This window comes from Protopterus annectens, chromosome 12.part0 (assembly GCF_019279795.1).
Source record: "Protopterus annectens isolate FY-2018-M chromosome 12.part0, PAN1.0, whole genome shotgun sequence".
Classification (NCBI taxonomy): domain Eukaryota; kingdom Metazoa; phylum Chordata; order Ceratodontiformes; family Protopteridae; genus Protopterus; species Protopterus annectens.
In genome coordinates this window covers 114,810,157-114,832,149 of record NC_056746.1, presented here as the reverse complement: position 1 = coordinate 114,832,149, position 21,993 = coordinate 114,810,157, and the positions used below count along the sequence as shown (strand labels likewise).

The window sequence follows — 21,993 nt, the reverse complement described above, 5'->3', positions numbered from 1 at the left end:
TTTACAGGTATATAGTTCACTAATCTCAATAAATTATCTGATACAGTCTGTCATCCTTTCTCATACAATAATTGCTTGCATTGACTTGACAAACTATCATCTCCTGACAGATAAAAAAGCATAGGTCTTGTGCATGATGGTCTGTTCTATTTCCTGTTTTATGTATCTCAACCACATAGAACATACACACTCAAAGTACATATCAACCTTTCATGCAGATAACCTGAAAATTATCAGGCAGACAGGTCAACCTCCATTATAACTCTGCTGCACAAGAAGCAATTCCAAACTCACTATTAATTTCATATATATTTTTAAAAGTTCCATGGAGACCAAAGTGTCTTCCATCTTGGCACTCTCTTGTCCAACATGCAGCCTGAGTTCAACAAACATTTAGGGCTCCTACTGGATCATAACGCTTGCTTCCATTAACACACTGATGCACTAAAATCTCATGCTCTTTACGTTCTTGGCACCTCCTACTACGTCTCCACGTTTCGTTTTACGGAATTAGGCATTACTATTGGAAAAACTATATTTATTCCAACCAACAAAAATGTTCCTCCTTTCTTTAAATGCCAAAGAAATTCTTAAATCTGTTTAAAAAGTCATGGAGTCATGTTAAAGTTGCCAGACCTATGACAGCACTATCTCCCATCTCATATACTTGGCTTCTTTCATATCTACTTTCATTATAACCTCATATTCTGCTCACCTATCAGCAAGTTACACAGCTCACTGCCACACAATTAAGGCATGCACCACAGCCATGTTCACTGCCACACTATTAAGACATGCAGTCTCTCTTTGCAAGCACTGCAGAGATATCCTCCTTTAACAGACAGTCAGAAAATGTTTGTATACCTCATTGCAAACTGCAGGCTAATAGATAAGCCTTCTTTGTCCTTGGTAACACATTAGGGAGCTCATATTTTGTACATATTAATATATCAACTCTTCCTTCCTTTATTTATTTATTTGTTTGTTTATTTATTTATTTATTCGCTTTAAACAAATGCAGTACAGGTATGGGTGTCACTTACCTTCCTTCGATTTCCCTTCCTGCCTTCTCCCATGTCACATTCCCCAGAAATCATACTTCTCAGAACTCAGATGGCCCTCTGGTTTGCCAGCACTAGGATTTCTTGTATTCACACACAGAAAAATCTGACTTATAATATAAACGTGTTACACTCTTAAACCCTTTTGCTATCACCTGTGTACATGGTAGTGGGAACAGTAACACTTTCTTCTCTGTTATAAATGGCTTTTCATCTTTGTTGAACTGTGTAACTGGTGTGAACTACAGTAACCCTGACATCGTTATGATTTACACTTTAGTGTGCTAATTTTGCTTTGCATTTTTTTATTACCACCTACATGTATTGTGAATAAGTAGTACTTTTTATCTGCAGTGTTCTTTATATCACTAGATACTGACTGAAAAGGGACCCTTATCGGTATAGTATTCCTATTTGTACAAAAATTAGGTAAATAAATAACATATGAGGACAGTATTGACCTGTGACTTCTCGCACCTCACTAAACAGCAGAAGTCATTGCAAATCCACAGCTTCCTTCCTTGCTTTCATCACACTTTAGTAGTTAAAGTTAAACATTATAGATGGGAACCCATGCATAACAGAGACCATTATGTACCACAGCAAATTACCCTTTTGTACTTCCAGGCTTAAAGTAAGAGAGGAAAACAACTGCTGCTGTCAGTTTCTCTAGATGGTTTCTTAAAACAGTAATGTAAAATGGTAAGTTCGAGGCAGTTGCACAAACTCTAAGTAGAGCTTTGCTAGTTTAAATAATTTGCTTAAAGCCAATATGCCATCAACAGATGGCAACTATGGGATTTAACTCGGTATCTCATTTCATTTTCATCCTTTCTTTCTTATTAATGCTCAACTCTTAACATATTTCAACAGTACTTAAAACAATGAAAGTTACACTGCAAGCAAAAATGTTTATTTCTAGTTTAAAACTAAATACAACCTTTTCTTTCCTTTAAGAATGCGTGGAAGAGATAAATAACTGCAGTGAAATATTACTAAGTGTAATCAAGAAATGGACGTTGTGAGATTCAAACTTGTAACTCTATATTTTTCTGTAAAATGATTAAGCTTTAGCAGTGCTGTTATAAAAGTATCACATAATTCCTTGAAAAGAAGATGACAAAATTAGAATGATAACTTCAGCTATGTATTTCTGATTAAAGTTTGAGTCACATCGATAGATTTTTACTTTAAGAGGCAGTGAAGTATTGAATAGCTAGTGTGAGTTTTGAACACAGCAGTGAGTAGGTGGTACCCTTGAGATTGACAAGCCATGCCCCTCATTCAAAGCTACAGGCAAGGATATCCCCTAACACCTTTTGGGAACATCCAGATAACCAATGAACAAAGGAGAAGGTAGAACAAATGCATATGATAGGAGGGGCTGGCCAGTGGAATGGTTACATATTCCATTTGGGAGGAGCTGGGATGTCAGGGGCGTGGAAAACAAAACTGGCAAGCTCTGAGAAACTTTTGAAAAAAAAAAGGTTTCTAATAATAAACCAACAGGGAAGAAACTGTATGGAGTAAAAGAAACGCTTACAGCATTTTTTGTTCAGAACAGCAGGAGGGGGAAAGTCTGAAAGTTTTTTAAAGAGTTTTACAGTTTGCAGAAACTTTGGAAAGGTTATCTTTATTTGTCTTCTCCAATGGGTGCAGCAGGCTGTGAGGATGAGGAACTGGAATTTAAACTTATCTTTGGAGAAGACAGCGATCCCCCTTCTCAGATGGGACAGCAGTCCACTACAGGTCAGTCACGTGTAAAATTACTTGCAACAAAGCTGCTTGTGTGAATAAATGTGTATCTATATGTGTGTGTGTGTCTGTGTGTATATACTCACGGCTACCAAACTTTTACATGCTGACAAGTGTGGAACTTGACAATAACCTTCAACATGTGGCATAACTTCCTAAATGCAGAGCAGAGTCAGAGCTGCAAACTTTGCATGGACAGCTGATTGTTGTGAACCTACACTGTCTGTCATTTGCTTGCATCATATAATGACAGAAATCATCACAGAAGAAAAAGATTCATTTTACTCGAGTCAATTTCTTTCTCTGATTACTCATTTTTGGTACAGATATTTCTAATAAGTTTAAAATGGTATATATATATATATATATTTATATTTTTGTCTTAACTAGATTGCATCTTGCTTGAGTTGCTTTAGAAGGGAATGCGGGTAAAGAATGTTTGTAACTGCAATGTCATTTTAGTAGTGTCACTGTAAATTCCTAAGTATTCCTTCACTTTACTGACACTGCACAAGATTCCCTTTCAGACTTCATAGTTAAAACACAGCTACTGCCGAGGAGGCATAGAGAAATTCCTGGCATAGAAATCATGGCATTTTTACAGGCAGCTGAGTTCCTCCCAGGGCATCAAATTCTGTAGCAAAGGAGATCTGGGTACCACATGTTCTGTCTTGATTGAAACTGCGTGGAGATTCTTTAGTAGCTACAGTTCATTTTAACCTGCCACATGTGTTACTTGATGTTAACTGTAGATTCTGTGTATTGACTCTGAATAAACTGAATATAAGCTCAACAAGTAGGTGATTTTTAACAAACACAGAGCTGTAAACACTGAAAGGGTGCTCAGGTGTGTCCTGTTTGACAGCACACCCAATGTAGCTAAAAGTCATGAATAAATTATATTTTACTTACTTGGGTCTCATAACCTTCACATGTTGACTGACTTTGAACAACTCATTCAACCCAAACCTGCTGGGTTACCCCTAAGAACAGATACCTAGACCTTCTGGTTTTAACTGGTTAACAAGTATTGATTTCATAGCTATCAGAATAAGCAAATAAATAGAATAATATGAGATTATGCTTTGTATCACAGCTGACGAATGACGGCATTATGAAAAATGTATTGAACCAAACTCTTAACTGCTTCATAGTGTTCAGTGCGGGATAATAAAATACCATTTTGTGAAAAGTGGTTGTCACCTCCATAAGGAGGTGCTAAGTTTGTGGTCCTGAGCTGTAATCAGACCGTTATCTATTGTGTGGTGCAGAGTGCTAGGCCCTGCTGAAAGATTCATGATGGAGTCCTGGAATTATCTTGCAAAGACAAGGAAAGACAAAAGTTCCTTCACCCATGAACAAATCCTGTGTACAAAGTCTGCAACGCAATGTATTTTTCCAAATAGCATCATAGCAAAATATCATAGCTGTGGAAGAGTGACAGAGAGATACATATAGGTCCACTTAATACTGTCAGATCTCAGGTTGACATTTGGGTCAACTACAGAGCTGGTCGATAAGTGTGCAAGATTGTGCAATTGTCCGTGTAGGGAAATATACCCTTTCCCCAACATTGTGCAATCTCATTAGTATATGTAATTGGCAGGGTGGTATGGGTGTGTGCAGGAAAGCTTACCACCCTGCAAAATATGCTGTTTTATTATATTATAAGTTTTTCATGCACCAGCATTGTTGCTCAGCATATAAAGTAGCATGTTGATGTTTGCAAAGTCAATGTTTTGTGCTTGACTTTGTGAAACCACTGATATTCATGTGTTTTGTTTAAATTCAGTACATCCATATATACATTTGTGTGTGTGTGTGTGTGTGTGTGTGTGTGTGTGTGTGTGTGTGTGTGTGTGTGTGTGTGTGTTGTTTTTTATTTATAAACAGGGAAGTTCAGCACCTCCACAATTAATTAAATACTTTAATTCCTAAGTCATACCTATCTTAGGCTGAAGAGGTTTTCTGAACAAAAGTATCGAATGTGATGGATAGCAGTTGAAAGAGTCTTGGTTGTGATATGCTGCCATGATGGAATTTGAAAGTTTATCAGACGTTATTGAGCTGCTTTGCCATATCTGGTACACATACAATGAAAAGCCATTTATACTTCCTTTTATGCAAAAACAATTCCGAGTTACCTTTTGGTAGAAGAAGTGGATTGTGAGGTTAGTGTTTATACAATGAAGGCCCAGCTGTCCTACTTTCCCTCATGTCTGCTGCGTTATTTCCATTTCGTGCATGCTGCACATAGGGGCAGGCTCAACAGCTAATTACACAGAAAGAAATTTTAGAAAAAATAAAAAATGTTCTTGGAATTATAGAGAAGCAAACAGGAGTTGAAACTGCACTTTTTTAGTGGAAAATGTACAGTTTTGCTTCCCTGCTGATAATCAGTTTCTGAGTAGTGGATGATCTAAACAAGTGCATCATGGGACTATGTACCTGCTAACTGAAATCAGAAGAGGCAGACAGAGAAGAGGGCTATGACAGTGGTCCTGTAAGTTCTTAAACTAAGTCATTGTTTGGATAAAACATATTGCCGCTGTTTATCATAAACATTATCTTGTTCTGACTTACTGATGGAGGGGGGGGGGGATCTGTGGGAGGGCCGTGAGGGACTCAGAATAAGAAAGATGGTAGCAGAGCAGCATTAGTAGTATGTGAAAGGTAGTTTGCACAATAAGGTATGGAAACGATGGTACAGGAAGACCCCGTGCTTTCCAGTCCATCCTAAAAATCTTAACTTTTGCACACAAACAAACTTTGAAACACAATATTACATGCACACCCAGACCGTCTATTCCACCGTTGAGCCTCTTTTTCTCTGTCATCATTACATCTCTAAACACGCCAGTGTCCTCGCTGTCCCTCAGTACATTTCATCCCTCTCTTAACAACCAGACATTGGTGTAAATTCTACACATAGCTCAGAGCACACACACACACACACACACACACACACACTAGTGAAAGTATTTATTGTATAACACAAGACACACACACACACACACACACACACACACACACACACACACATACACACACACTAGTGAAAGTATTTATTGTATAACACAAGACACACACACACACACACACACACACACACACACACACACACACACACACACACATACACACACACTTGTGAAAGTATTTATTGTATAACACAAGACACACACACACACACACACACACACACACACACACACACACACACACACACACACACACACACTAGTGAAAGTATTTATTGTATAACACAAGACACACACGCACACACACTAGTGAAAGTATTTATTGTATAACACAAGACACACACACACACACACACACTAGTGAAAGTATTTATTGTATAACACAAGACACACACACACACACACACACACACACACACACACACACACACACACACACACACACTAGTGAAAGTATTTATTGTATAACACAAGACACACACACACACATGCACACACACTAGTGAAAGTATTTATTGTATAACACAAGACACACACACGCACACACACTAGTGAAAGTATTTATTGTATAACACAAGACACACACACACACACACACACTAGTGAAAGTATTTATTGTATAACACAAGACACACACACACACACACACTAGTGAAAGTATTTATTGTATAACACAAGACACACACACACACACACACACTAGTGAAAGTATTTATTGTATAACACAAGACACACACACACACACACACACACTAGTGAAAGTATTTATTGTATAACACAAGACACACACACACACACTAGTGAAAGTATTTATTGTATAACACAAGACACACACACACACACACACTAGTGAAAGTATTTATTGTATAACACAAGACACACACACACACACACACACACACACACACACTAGTGAAAGTATTTATTGTATAACACAAGACACACACACACACACACACACACACACACACACACTAGTGAAAGTATTTATTGTATAACACAAGACACACACACACACACACACACACACACACACACACACACACACACACACACACACACACATGATACCACTGTGAATGATTACTGTCTAATACGGTGTTATACTTAAAGTTAACTGTATTGTTTAGCTCTAACTGTCTTATGATAAAGAAATGCCAGCTGTTCATTTATTGTCTGCCAACTTGAACGTGTGCATATCTGGGCGGTGCCCAAAGTTGGTCCAGATAGATCTTACTCTTGTAAACAAACAAATGAACAAACAAACAAATAAATAGTATTTAAAGGGCCTTATACATAGTATAGTGCAAAAAAGGATGGTGTCTGAAGGGCCATGTGTGAAATTTAGTATACTTAGTTATACTTAGTGCATTGTATGTAAAACAGCATCTGAAGGATGGGGTTTCAACAGCAGTATGCATCCTGTAATATATATAAGATGTCATGTGATGGATAGGATAAGAATGGCAGTGTAAATACTGTTATATATGTATGCATAGATTGTCATGTAGCAAATAGGGCATGAACTGTAGTATACATACTGTACTATATATAACATGTCATGTGACAGATGGTGTATGAATGACCATATACATACCGTAAAAAAATAATAATAAAAATAGATATGCCAGTTTGAACAGCAGTATACATACTGTAGTGTGTGTGTGTGTGTGTGTGTGTGTGTGTGTGTGTGTGTGTGTGTGTGTGTGTGTGTATATATAAATATATATATATATATATATATATATATATATATATATATATATGTATATATATATATATGTATATATATATATATATATATATATATATATATATATATATATATATATACTTATATATATGTTACAACTTCAGTAGACCAAAATACCGACATTTATAACAAGAGCGAATCATCATATAACCATCACTGGCAATTTTAAAGTCCCACCTCAACTAATCATACTGCTCTGCTCAGCTATGCAGTGTTTTAACAGCAATTCCCACTAGTAAACCATTCACAGCAGTCAGTATACTATTGCATGGCATATTTCTGATCAGACAAAAAATATAGCTGTTTTGGTGTACCAAGAAAACATCACAAACCACGTAAAACATTACAAAGTGGGGGACTTCGCCTCCCATAACCCCCACATCCCCTAACTAAATATACCAACTCTGAGATCACACTACAGTGGCTGTATGTCTTTTAGTGAGCAGGAACGTATGCAATGGATTCAGCAAGAAGTGTACATTTTTTCCTTTTAAATGTGTGCTACTACTGTTTGTTATAGGTGTATACAGCTACAAAATTCAACATTACAGACATGCACATATCTAGCTTAACATTGGTTTAATTCACCATATGGTTGTTTCATTTGATCAATGATTTATTTCCTAAGGTGTGCAACAGAAAAGGGGAAGTCACTACGGACAGGATACGGGAACTGTAACTGCATTCACCACGTGCCTTAAAACACTGAAGTTTAGTGCATCACTTTGCTCGGTGTATGTTTCGCTTTGTTAGTATCGGTGTTCTGTATGTTGTATTAACAGTTAGTGTTGTGGATGTTCGTGGTATTGACTTTTTGTTTATGTGGTCTTGGTGTTATAAATGTCAGCTTTTTGGTGTTTCGGTCTACTGAAGTAGACCCATATATATATACATATATATATTTAACATTTGTTTACCAGTAAAGTCCAACTTGGAACAAAGTGAATTTTCAGTGGAAGCCTGGGGAGAAATGCTCCAGATGCATATCTATGAATCGTGGGAGGAAACCAGAGCGCCCAGAGGAAACCCACATGAACACAGGGAGGACATGCAGACTCCACACAGAAGGCACCCCAGCCGAGAGAGAATCTGTTGCTGTGAGGTGACAATGCTACCGCTGCACCACTATGCCGTATATATATATATATATATATATATATATATATATATATATATATATATATTTATTATCGCTGTTCTGATGAAGTCCCAGTATCAAAGTCTGGAAGGATGAAAAAGCTTGACATTTTATGTGGATTTTGTGGATTTACAATAAAAGATGTCTGATTTTCAGCTGGAGGCTACTGCATGTTGTATCGAGCTCCAAAAAGGAAAATGTCACAAAACAGGTTTAATTGTTTAACAGTTAGGTTCATAGGTTCATAGGTTCATACTAGGCTATCTGCCCTAGGGCATTTATAAGCCTAGCCAGAGTGTGTGTGGCTTTCACCACCCCTTTGAATGAGAATACTATGCCCATTTAAGGTTTAGTTTACTGTGCCTCTGTCAAGTAGTGACACAGAGATGACCCCGGGGTAAACCTATGATCTCCCATCCACTCGTCAAGATTTCTCTTGAAGGGAGTCAGTGAGGTGCTCTGCCTAACATGGACTGGGATTCTGTTCCAGAGTGTAGGGAGCCTCTGGGTTATGAATCTGTCCCTCCAGCATGTCCTATTTATTTCTGTGTTGAGGTTCAAATCTCTTGCTCTCGTGGCTCTGGTGGATTTGGATTTTCTGAGGTGGAGCATATCCATTAATTCCAGATTGGACATGGCCTTGTACGTCAGGCATAGATCGCCCCTGAATAGGCGGTGTGTGACTGAATAGAGCTGGAGTTTCTTCAGCCGGGCAGCATATGACATATGTTTGAGACCCTTGATCCTCTTGGTGAGGTATTTTTGGGGTCTTTCCAACTGTTGCAGGTGTCGGGTAAGGTACATCCCAAATGGGGAATTGTACTCAATTATGGGCCTGATAAGGGAAGAGTACAGGGGCACAATGACCTCTCTTGATCTAGATGTGAATCCTTTCATGATAAGGTGGATAATATAGAAGGTCTTCCTAACCAGCTTGGCAATGTGAGTGTCAAATGAGAGGTTACTGTCAACTTGGGTCCCTAGGTCCCTGATTACTTCTTCCGTACTTAATGGATTACCACCTATGTGGTAATTTGTGGGTACTTTGTTTTTCCCAAAGGGTATGACTATACATTTTTTGGCGTTCAGTTTAAGGCCATGGATTTGGCACCAGTTATCCGTTTCTATGAGGCCTTTCTGAAGGATGCTTGTATCCGCTGGAGTATCAATTATGGCGCCCAGTTTGCAGTCATCTGCAAACTTTGTCAGCCACAATCCTCCTATGTTTGCTTGCACCTCGGAAAAATAAATGCCGAACAAGAAGGGTCCCAGGACCGAGCCCTGTGGGACACCACTTGTGACTGGCTTAGAGTCTGACATGGCTCCAGCAATTCTGACCTTGTGAGTTCTGTCCTTGAGCCAGTTTGCAACCCATCTTATGACATATGGGTTTACATTTAAGCTGGTGAGCTTGTCTATGATGCCCGAGTGGGGTATTGTGTCGAAGGCTTTTGCAAGATCACGGTAGGCCTTACCCTCATCAATGGCCTTAGTGACTGTTTCAAAAAAGTCGACCAGGTTCAAAAGGCAGGATCTGCCCTTGACAAAGTCGAATTGGGTAGGATCCAGTGTCTGTAGGTCCCCAATGTCTTTGTTTATGAGTTCCATAATGATCCTCTGCATAGCTTTGCAGACCAGGCTTGTCAAGCTTATGGGGATTTAGTATACATACTGTACTCCATATAGGATACTAAATCCTAACCGTTAACAAACAATTAAACCTCTTTTGTGACCTTTACCTTATTGGAGCTTGGTACATACTGTACTCCATAGAGGATGACCGCAGTGGTGCAGCGCTTAGCATTGTCACTTCACAGCAAGAGGTGCTCCTGTTCGATTCTTGGCTAAAGTGCCTTCTGTGTGGAGTCTACATGTCCTCCACGCTGTCGAGTGATGCTAAAGACATGCAGGTAGGTGTGAGCATGAATGGGTGTGCCTTCTTTGAAGGTTGGGTGTTGTAATGGCAACTCGGCACTGTAAATAATCCACGGCCAATCATTAGTGGACCAGAGTTCCGCTGTGGCGACCCCTAACCGGGGAAAGCTGAAAGACATTACTTTTACTGTACTCCATTTAGGATGTTATGTGTTTGAATGGCAGTATACATACTGTAGTGTATATAGGAAGTTGTAACAGGTATGGTTTGAACAGCAGTATATATGCTGTACTAAATATAGGATGGCATGTGACAGTTAGGGTTTGAATGGCAGTATACATACTGTAGTGTATATTGGATGACATGTGATGGATGGAGTTGAAATGGCAGTATATATACTGTAGTATATAGACTATTTTATGTGATGGATGAGGCATGAAAGGCAGTATGAATAGTGTGGCATGGTGTGATGGTACATGAATGGCTATCTATGAAAGGCAGTATGAATAGTGTGGTGTGGTATGATGGTACATGAATGGCTATGTATAAAAGGCAGTGTGATGCCAACGACTGCTACCAATATGTGATGGCCACCAATATGTCTCATCCCCACACTAGGCCAGTAATCAAGGAGCCTGAATCCTCACCACTGAAACTAAGTGCACTTGGAATACAAATGGATACACTCAGTATTTCCAGATGCAGGCCTCACTGCATCAAGTACAATTTCTCGTAAGATCACACAGAGAACACACTCAGCTCAGCGCCTTGATTTCTCTATATCTGTCTCCCTCCAGATCCCCAGCTGTAGGGTTAGGACCTCAGCTGAGTGTCCAAGCCAAGTCCTCCAGCACCCTCTCTGTAAACCCAGTGCTTTGGTGTCCCTGCCCCAAGTAGCTGACACACACACTCTTTAAGATTTAATTTTCACACATGCACACCTGTGAAAGGCTGGCACAGATTACCTGCTCTACCAACTTTTTCCAGTCTATAAGGTAGTTATCACTGTCACCAGTCAGTTACTATAAGGCTATTAAAATGGTGTCCAATTCCACTGTATAATATTAATATTAATACAAATGGTGGTAGTTCACCAAGAAGACTCGGCCTTCTGGAGTGGTCCACACACTCTCACCAAATAAATATAGTTAATCTCAAAGGTTAGCTACTTCCTACAAGGCCCACCATATGTATTCACAGTAAACCATGGAGTTCAGATCACAGGAAATATTGAAAAGAACATTGATGGACAGACTCAGACAAGTAAAGAAAACAATATATAAATTAAGCGTCACTATATTTCTGACTGTATCTAGGAGAATTATAGTTCCCTAGTTAAATTACTTACAATTGCACAGCAAGATGCTGTGGATGAGGGTTTTTCTAGTCAGGCTTCCCAAACAAAATACTCAGTACTCTGAGATTTCTCTTTGTAATATCTAAAGTATAATTTCCAACAGGGCTGGCAGAATAATCTGATCTGGTAATCTGACTCTAGGTTCTCACAGTATTCCCCTTTGAAGCTAAGACAGCAAATTAGCACAGACAGCCACAATACACATCCAAATGTTTATGACAGTGCCTGTGGCCTCCCCTCTTTTCACTGACTTAATGGACAAAGGGTCTTCACCAGACCCAGCATCTCCGGTCCTACTCAGCACTGTGGGGTGACTTTTAAGGGTTTAACAGCTCATTTACATTTCCCTTATTTTTCTTAAAGTTAACCTCTGCTGTGCCAGTATCCTCTATTAAAACATATACATTTAATTCAGCTACAATGATACATGTACATTTCTATTCATTTCAGCAAGATGCACTGTTGATACATTTCAACACAAGCAAAGCTCACGAATACATTTTCAGCACAAGCATTTATACAAAATTAATTTGATATACAAATTACATATATTTCTAATACATTTGTAATGCAAGCATCTTGTATAAATCAGTTTGATATACAAAGGACATATCAATCTTTACAAAACTCCAGCTGGCTATGCTGGCACTTGCTATATCATCACAGGCAGTATGAATATTATGATATGGTATGATGGTACATGAATGGCTATGTGTGACCGGTGGTATGAATAGTTGCCAATGAGACAACATCACTGAAACTTCACTTTCATGAACAAATGGAATGCTGAAACTTTTCACAGGGTAAATATCTGATTGGCAACCATCTAACAATGAAACACACCTCACTACCTCAAACACATGCAGGCAGGGTGGGGTGTGGCCCCACAACCCCTCAACTAGATATACCAACTCCAGGATTGCACTACAGTGGGGAAAAGGGCAATTTCCCCTTGTTGGCCACCTGGTTACTTACCCTGTGAAAAGTTTCAGCATTCTGGTTGTTTGTGAAAGGGCAGTTTCAGTGATGTCGTCTCATTCATTTTGTCTTCAGCAATGTGGTATTTTGTTATTTTCAGGTAGACCTTTTACTCCCATATTATTTAGTATAATCCTACCCAAAATAGCTCACAAAACATGCAGGGATATTTGGACATGAAGCAGATATATTCTCTTGGATTGGCTGTTCCTTCTAATGACAACTGCTGTGGACAGTCTGCCCTCCTATAGAAGCACAACTTGGCATCCTGAGTAGAGCTTAACTTTTCCCTTATCAGTAATGCCTTAGTTGAGCCAATCTGTACTGACTGTGAAAGTAAACTGTCCTGTCTGTCTGTAAACAATGTCAAGATATAGGAATGAATGCATGCAGGTGAGAAGGGACCCTGGTAGTTAGGCACTGTTGTCAGAACAGCAACATAAGGGATTTTAGGCAAAGAAATACAAGGTTTTACCCATGAGATGGAGAAGGCCTGCAGGAAAAAGGGTCTATCCATGAGATGGAGTAGGCCTGCAAGAACAAGTTTTTTTCCATGAGATGGAGTAGGCCTGCAGGAACAAGAGTCTATCCATGAGATGGAGTAGGCCTGCAGGAACAAGGTTCTATCCATTTGATGGAATAGTCCTGCAGGAACAACTTTCAGATGGAGTAGTCCTGCAGGGACAAGGTTCTATCCTTGAGATGGAGTAGGCCTGCAGGAATAAGGTTCTATCCATGAGCTGGAGTAGTCCTACAGGAACAAGGTTCTATCCATGCAATGGAGTAGGCCTGCATGAACAAGGTTCTATCCATGAGATGGAATAGTCCTGCAGGAACTGTCGGATGGAGTAGTCCTGCAGGAACAAGGTTCTATCAATGAGATGGAGTAGGCCTGCAAGAACACTGTTCTATCCATGAGATGGAGTAGTCCTACAGGAACAAGGTACTATCCATGAGATGGAGTAGGCCTGCAGGAACAAGGGTCTATCCATGAGATGGAGTAGGCCTGCAGGAACAAGGTTCTATCCATGAGATGGAATAGTCCTGCAGGAACAACTGTCAGATGGAGTAGTCCTGCAGGGACAAGGTTCTATCCTTGAGATGGAGTAGGCCTGCAGGAACAAGGTTCTATCCATGAGATGGAGTAGTCTTTCAGGAACAAGGTTCTATCCATGCGATGGAGTAGGCCTGCATGAACAAGGTTCTATCCATGAGATGGAATAGACCTGCAGGAACAACTGTTGGATGGAGTAGTCCTGCAGGGACAAAGTTCTATCCTTGAGATGGAGTAGGCCTGCAGGAACAAGGTTCTATCCATGAGATGGAGTAGTCTTGCAGGAACAAGGTTCTATCCATGAGAAGGAGTAGGCCTGCAGGAACACGGTTCTATCTATGAGATGGAGTAGTCCTACAGGAACAAGGTTCTATCCATGAGATGGAGTAGGCCTGCAGGAACAAGGTTCTATCCATGAGATGGAGTAGGCCTGCAGGAACAAGGTTCTATCCATGAAATGGAGTAGGCCTGCAGGAACAAGGTTCTATCCATGAAATGGAGTAGGCCTGCGGGAACACAGTTCTATCCATGAGATGGAGTAGTCCTGCAGGAATAAGGTTCTATCCATGAGATGGAGTAGGTCTGCAGAAACAAGGTTCTATACATGAGATGGAGTAGGCATGCAGGAACAAGGTTCTATCCATGAGATGGAATAGTCCTGCAGGAACAACTGTCGGATGGAGTAGTCCTGCAGGAACAAGGTTCTATCCATGAGATGGAGTAGTCCTACAGGAACAAGGTTCTATCCATGCGATAGCATAGTCCTGCAGGAACATGGTTTTACCCATGAAATGGAGTAGTCCTGCAGGAACAAGGTTTTACCCATGAAATGGAGTAGTCCTGCAGGATAAGTGTTTTACCTGTCAGATGGAGTAGTCCTGCAGGAACACGGTCTTACCCATGAGATGGAGTAGTCCTGCGGGAATGAGATTTTGCCCATTAGATGCAATTGTCCTGCAAGATAAAGGTTTTACTTGTGAGGTGGGGTAGTCTTACAGGAATAAGGTTTCACCAGTGAGATGGAGTAGTCCTGCAGGAACAATGTTTTACTTGTGAAATGGAGTAGTCTTGCAGGAGCAAGATTTTACCTGTGAGGTGGAGTAGTCCTGCAGGAATAAGGTTTCACCCATGAGATGGAGTAGTCCTGCAAGACTTAGGTGTTACCCATGAGACAGAGTAGTCCTGCAGGAATGAGGTTTGACCTGTGAGATGGAGTAGTCCTGTCGGAATAAGGTTTTACCCATGAGACAGATTAGTCCTGCAGGAATGAGTTTTACCCTTGAGATGGAGTAGTCCTGCAGTTATGAGGTTTGCCCATGAGATGCAATTGTCCTGCAAGATAAAGGTTTTACCTATTAGGTGGGGTAGTCTTACAGGAATAAGGTTTCACCAGTGAGATGGAGTAGTCCTGCAGGAACAATGTTTTACTTGTGAAATCGAGTAGTCTTGCAGGAGCAAGATGTTACCTGCGAGATGGAGTAGTCCTGTAAGAATAAGGTTTTACCCATGAGATGGAGTAGTCCTGCCAGAATAAAGTTTTACTCATGAGACGGAGTAGTCCTGCCAGAATAAAGTTTTACCCATGAGACAGAGTAGTCCTGTTGGAATAAAGTTTTACCCATGAGACAGAGTAGTCCTGTCAGAATAAAGTTTTACCCATGAGACAGAGTAGTCCTGTTGGAATAAAGTTTTACCCATGAGACAGAGTAGTCCTGTCAGAATAAAGTTTTACCCATGAGACAGAGTAGTCCTGTTATAATAAAGTTTTACCCATGAGTCAGTGCAGTCCTGTTGGAATAAAGTTTTACCCGTGAGACAGAGTAGTCCTGCAGGAAGGCACAGAAAGAGTGAGAAGGAAGAGAAGAATGAAAGACCAGCAGCTAGTGAAGCGAGTATTGATGACCAATAAAGAATTTTAGGGAGGAGCCATCTTGGAGATAGCTTGGTCCTAGGTTCTACTACCAGGAGCAGTATAAAAACTTTGAAAACAAATAAAGTAGAAATAAATATATGTCCTGATAGCAGGTAAGGATTACTTAGACAACCCAGTTTGTCCGGGTCACTGTATGTTTATCAGCTGATCTTAGGACACAAGCAACATACCTACTGCCCTTCAGAGTAACTACTTTCTGTCCTTTACATGCATTCAAATATGTCTTTGTTCTGCCGAGTCCCTTTTTCATTCCTTAAATCATCAGATTATGCCACCTTGTCCTTGAGCTCTGTAGATCAGAAAGTGCCTAAAGGATTGTATCATGTGCTTTCTCGTTGCATGTCTCTCTTCCTCCTTCTGTTCAAAGGAATTTATATTAATCTGTTGTTGTTTCCCTTTGCATGTATTTGACTGCAGTCCTAGCACTACCGAATAGCCCACCTCTGGGCTAATCATATCTTGTATTTGAGTGCGGTCCTAACACTACTGCATGGCCCCCCTCCGGGCTAATCACATCTTGTATTTGAGTGTGGTCCTAACACTACCAAATGGCCCTCCTCTGGGCTAATCACATGTTGTATTTGAGTGCGGTCATAACACAACATGAATGGCCCTCCTCTGGGCTAATCACATCTTGTATTTGAGTACGGTCTTAACACTACTGCATGGCCCCCCTCTGGGCTAATCACACCTTGTATTTGAGTGCGGTCTTAACACTATCAAATGGCCCTGCTCTGGGCTAATCACATGTTGTATTTGAGTGCGGTCCTAACACAACATGAATGGCCCTCCTCTGGGCTAATCACATCTTGTATTTAAGTGCGGTCCTAACACAACATGAATGGCCCTCCTCTGGGCTAATCACATCTTGTATCTGAGTGTAGTCCTAACACTACTGAATGACCCTCCTCTGGGCTAATCAAATGTTGTATCTGAGTGTAGTCCTAACACTACTGAATGGCCCTCCTCTGGCTAATCACATCTTGTATTTGAGTGCGGTCCTGACACTACTGAATGGCCCTCCTCTGGCTAATCATATCTTGTATTTGAGTGCGGTCCTAACACTACTGAATGGCCCTCCTCTGGGCTAATCACAGCTTGTATTTGAGTGCACTCCTGACACTAGCGAATGGCCCTCCTCTGGCTAATCACATCTTGTATTTGAGTGTGGTCCTAACACTACTGAATGGCCCTCCTCTGGGCTAATCACATCTTGTATTTGAGTGCGGTCCTAACACTACTGAATGTCCCTCCTCTGGCTAATCACATCTTGTATTTGAGTGTGGTCTTAACACTACTGAATGGCCCCCCTCTGGCTAATCACATCTTGTATTTGAGTGTGGTCCTAACACTACTGAATGGCCCTCCTCTGGGCTAATCACATCATGTATTTGAGTGCAGCCCTAACACTACTGAATGGCCCCCCTCTGGGCTAATCACATCTTGTATTTGAGTGCGGTCCTAACACTACTGAATGGCCCTCCTCTGGGCTATTCACATCTTGTATTTGAGTGTGGTCCTGACACTACCGAATGGCCCTCCTCTGGGCTAATCACATCTTGTATTTGAGTGTGGTCTTAAACCAACCGAATGGCCCTCCTCTGGGCTAATCACATCTTGTATTTGAGTGCGGTCCTAACACTACAGAATGGCCCTCCTCTGGGCTAATCACATCTTGTATTTGAGTACGGTCCTAACACTACTGAATGGCCCTCCTCTGGGATAATCACATCTTGTACTTGAGTGCGGTCCTAACACTACTGAATGGCCCTCCTCTGGGCTAATCACATCTTGTACTTGAGTGTGGTCCTAACACTACTGAATGGCCCTCTTCTGGCTAATCACATCTTGTACTTGAGTGTGGTCCTAACACTACTGAATGGCCCTCCTCTGGGCTAATCACATCTTGTATTTGAGTGCGGTCCTGACACTACTGAATGGCCCTCCTCTGGGCTAATCACATATTGTATTTGAGTGCAGTCCTGACACTACCGAATGTCCCTCCTCTGGCTAATCACATCTTGTATTTGAGTGTGGTCTTAACACTACTGAATGGCCCCCCTCTGGGCTAATCACATCTTGTATTTGAGTGTGGTCCTAACACTACCGAATGTCCCTCCTCTGGGCTAATCACATCTTGTATTTGAGTGCAGCCCTAACACTACTGAATGTCCCTCCTCTGGGCTAATCACATCTTGTATTTGAGTGCGGTCCTAACACTACCGAATGTCCCTCCTCTGGCTAATCACATCATGTATTTGAGTGCAGCCCTAACACTACTGAATGGCCCTCCTCTTGGCTAATCACATCTTGTATTTGAGTGCGGTCCTAACACTACCGAATGGCCCTCCTCTGGGCTAATCACATCTTGTATTTGAGTGTGGTCCTAACACTATCGAATGGCCCTCCTCTGGCTAATCATATCTTGTACTTGAGTGCAGTCCTGACACTACCGAATGGCCCTCTTCTGGCTAATCACATCTTGTATTTGAGTGTGGTCCTAACACTACTGAATGGCCCTCCTCTGGGCTAATCACATCTTGTATTTGAGTGTGGTCCTAACACTACCGAATGGCCCTCCTCTGGGCTAATCACATGTTGTATCTGAGTGCAGTTCTAACACTAACGAATGGCCCTCCTCTGGCTAATCACATCTTGTATCTGAGTGCAGTCCTAACACTACCGAATGGCCCTCCTCTGGCTAATCACATCTTGTATCTGAGTGCAGTCCTAACACTACTGAATGGCCCTCCTCTGGCTAATCACACCTTGTATCTGAGTGCAGTCCTAACACTACTGAATGGCCCTCCTCTGGGCTAATCACATTTTGTATTTGAGTGTGGTCCTAACACTACCGAATGGCCCTCCTCTGGCTAATCACATCTTGTATCTGAGTGCAGTCCTAACACTACTGAATGGCCCTCCTCTGGCTAATCACATCTTGTATTTGAGTGCAGTCCTGACACTATGGAATGGCCCTCCTCTGGCTCATCATATTTTGACCATATTCTTGCAGAAAAGTTTTCTCCAGAGCTGCACAAATGAGTTCAGATATAGTTTGTCCTTATCTCTTTACAGATGAGTAACAGTTTCTTTATTTTTTCTAGATAACGATTCCCCATCTAATTTCCGGTATTCCTTTCACCCTGCTTACTGTCTTTCATATGTTTGGATATATTAATGCCCTCTGGTATGATTACTTCCCTTCAAGTTCCTTTCCACTTTTGCTGTAATTATTTTGCCTTTATAGGTACATTTCCCTCAGTTTTCAGTTTCAAAATAAATATTACTTCAAAATTTCTTACAAAAACTGCAAGCTAACTTACACATTTGACATTTTAGTTCACCGTGGAGGACATCACAGCGACAAATTCAGGTCACTACAGCATACACACCTGTCATTGTTTATTTATTTACTTATCACCTAACCAGTTGGCTGGGCTGGTGCAAAAAACATTTTTAGCCCAGACAACATAGAAGTGAATGTATATTACAACAGTGATATAGGCAACATTTAGACATATTATTAGTTTACAAAAGTTTATGTCTATTCGATTACTCCAGCTATAATACAACATTTCTATGCATGTATAAGAATGGGGATGTACATGTTAAATTCACGTTGGGTATTTCAGTCTAGTCCCCTCTCTGAGCAAGGAAGGTGTCATTATATATATATGTGTAGCAGTGTGCAGACACCATATCCACCCATCTTGTTGGGGAGTGCAGGATTTGATGCCCCCCCTGCAAAATAAAAGGCTGCAACATAGGCTGTATTTTGTTTACAACGGTGCTTTGGACAGTAGTAAAGGAATTAAGGGATATTGTGTTTTGTGTACTTGGAAGAGCATTATAGAAGGACTAAGAAACGTAAAGATAATTAATAAATATAAGTTTATAAGAGCAGTATTTAAAATGTATCCCTAGTTTTGGGGCTTTGTCCCCCCATTATTGTTTGGCTTTGTACAGATTTTTTGTGCTAAGAGGTTGAGAGCTGTTATCCTGACTCATATTAATCCAAACCTAAGACTTAAAAATAAATTAACTAAAAGAAAGTTATGTGAATAATCTATATGTGTGTCAATGAATATGATAATGTGTGTGTGTGTGTGTGTGTGTGTGTGTGTGTGTGTGTGTGTGTGTGTGTGTGTGTGTGCTCATAGGTTCATAGGTGTTTACTAGCTTAACAATCACAAGGGCATTTTTAAGCATAGCCATGCATCCCAAATCTCTGACAAGTTCTGATACCCTTGATAAGTATTAGCATGGGACTTGGAGATGAACCATTTACAGGTTACCTGTGTCCATTAGAGACATAGGTGCAAAACCAGGGTGAATTTCTGGTTTCCCATCCAATTGTCCAAGTTGCACTTGATCTGGGGTAGGGAGGATCTCTGCTTCACATGGATTGGGAGCCTGTTCCACAAACGGGGTAGTCTCTGGGATACATACTTATGTCTCCAGCAGGTCCTATTTATATCATAAGCAAGGCTTAAGTCTTTAGAACAAGTAATTCTGATGCTGTTTGTTTTGTGTACGTGTGTATGTCAGCCTGTCTGTAGGTTATTGATTGTGTGTCTGTGTCTGTGTTTATCTGCATCTCTGAATGTCTGTGTATGTTGAGTACAGTTTATGAGTTATCTGGTCTGTTGTAATAGAACTGTTTCATAAATGTTTCCTCAGACAGCAAATTACATATCTGGTTTCAGATACTATGTGGAAGAACAACTGTATGTTAAAAATGTTCACAAAATATTTTGTATTAAAGGTAAAACAAATCATAGCAACTTAACAAATAACCTATTTTCTACGGTTCCCTATCAGAAGCCTAAAACACTATAAGCTTGAAAATCAAAATCCTGAAACCAAAAGCCTGAAAATTCAAAATCCCGAAAACCCAAAATCCTGAAACTCAAAATCCTGAAAACACAAATAATGCTAATATGTCACTATAAAGACACTAATATCTACCAACTGACCCTGACCCTAACCCTAAGGTCCGTCACTATCGCACACTCACCTGACCCGCGCCCTAATCCTAACTCACTTAAACCGCCCCTAACCCCAATATTTGTCACTATCGCATACATGCCTAACCTGCGCCCTAACCCTAACTCACTTAAACCGCCCCTAACCCTAACATAAAACCAACCGCACACTGACCTGAACCCAACGCATGACCTAACACCACAGGGCTAACAATAGCAAAGCCACAATGACGTCAGTATGTCCATTTTGTGTTTTCAGGATTTTGAGTTTCAGGATTTTGGGTTTTCGGGATTTTGAATTTTCAGGCTTTTGGTTTCAGGATTTTGATTTTCAAGCTTATAGTGTTTCAGGCTTCTGATAGGGAACCATTTTCTACATATAATAATATCTCCAGGCAGGGCATTACCAGTAAGTAATGACACACAACTTATGGTGCTAGGCCTCACATCACGTCTGAGTGGTCTGCTATTTATTTGTAATGCCCACCCTGTTGGGATTTATTGCTTACATATGAGAATAGGGTATACTATATAGATAGATAGATAGATAGATAGATAGATAGATAGATAGACAGACAGACAGACAGACAGACAGATAGATAGATACATTTTTTGCATTTGTATCATGGTGGACTGCCAGCAGAGGAAGATTTTCACAAGAATAACTGTGGTGCTTTACTTTTTCACTGCTAGAACAGTCATTGGCAGTAGTATTGTTATACAAGATCCATTTAGTTACATATGCAGGCAGCACTGCGCTATTCAGAAGAAGAAATTCAATGCAAGGAAGCCCATAAAATGAAGATAAACCTTTGTGATGTCACATGACTGTTAAAACATAAGAAGCAGAACAGATTTAAAAGCAATAGCTGATATCAATATTTTTAGGAATTAAATTTTATGCCAAAATAAGTGGAAAGACAATGGGACTAAAAATATAGTAGGAGAAACCTGAGTCAGTAGGTAAAAGAAATGTTTGCTGCAAAAATAAAGTGCATGTACATTAAAGAAATGTTTATTCTTTCAGTTTATACATATTTAAGTGCAATTCAGTGAATGCCGGAAATTGTGAGGCAAATGTCCTTAGTACTGGTGATTCAATTCACTGGTTAAAATGTC

The 21,993-nt window shown here is 40.4% G+C and overlaps 1 protein-coding gene across 1 annotated transcript in view; it reads left to right on the top strand.

The window, feature by feature from the left end:
• The first annotated feature begins 2,565 nt into the window (after positions 1-2,565).
• Positions 2,566-21,993, top strand: part of NFATC4 (nuclear factor of activated T cells 4) — a 2,196,128-nt gene continuing 2,176,700 nt past the window's right edge. Inside the window, exon 1 of the mRNA XM_044089135.1 lies at positions 2,566-2,810. Within this exon, the coding sequence (XP_043945070.1) occupies positions 2,711-2,810 (100 nt within the window). The 5' untranslated portion in view covers positions 2,566-2,710. The remainder of the gene's footprint in view (positions 2,811-21,993) is intronic.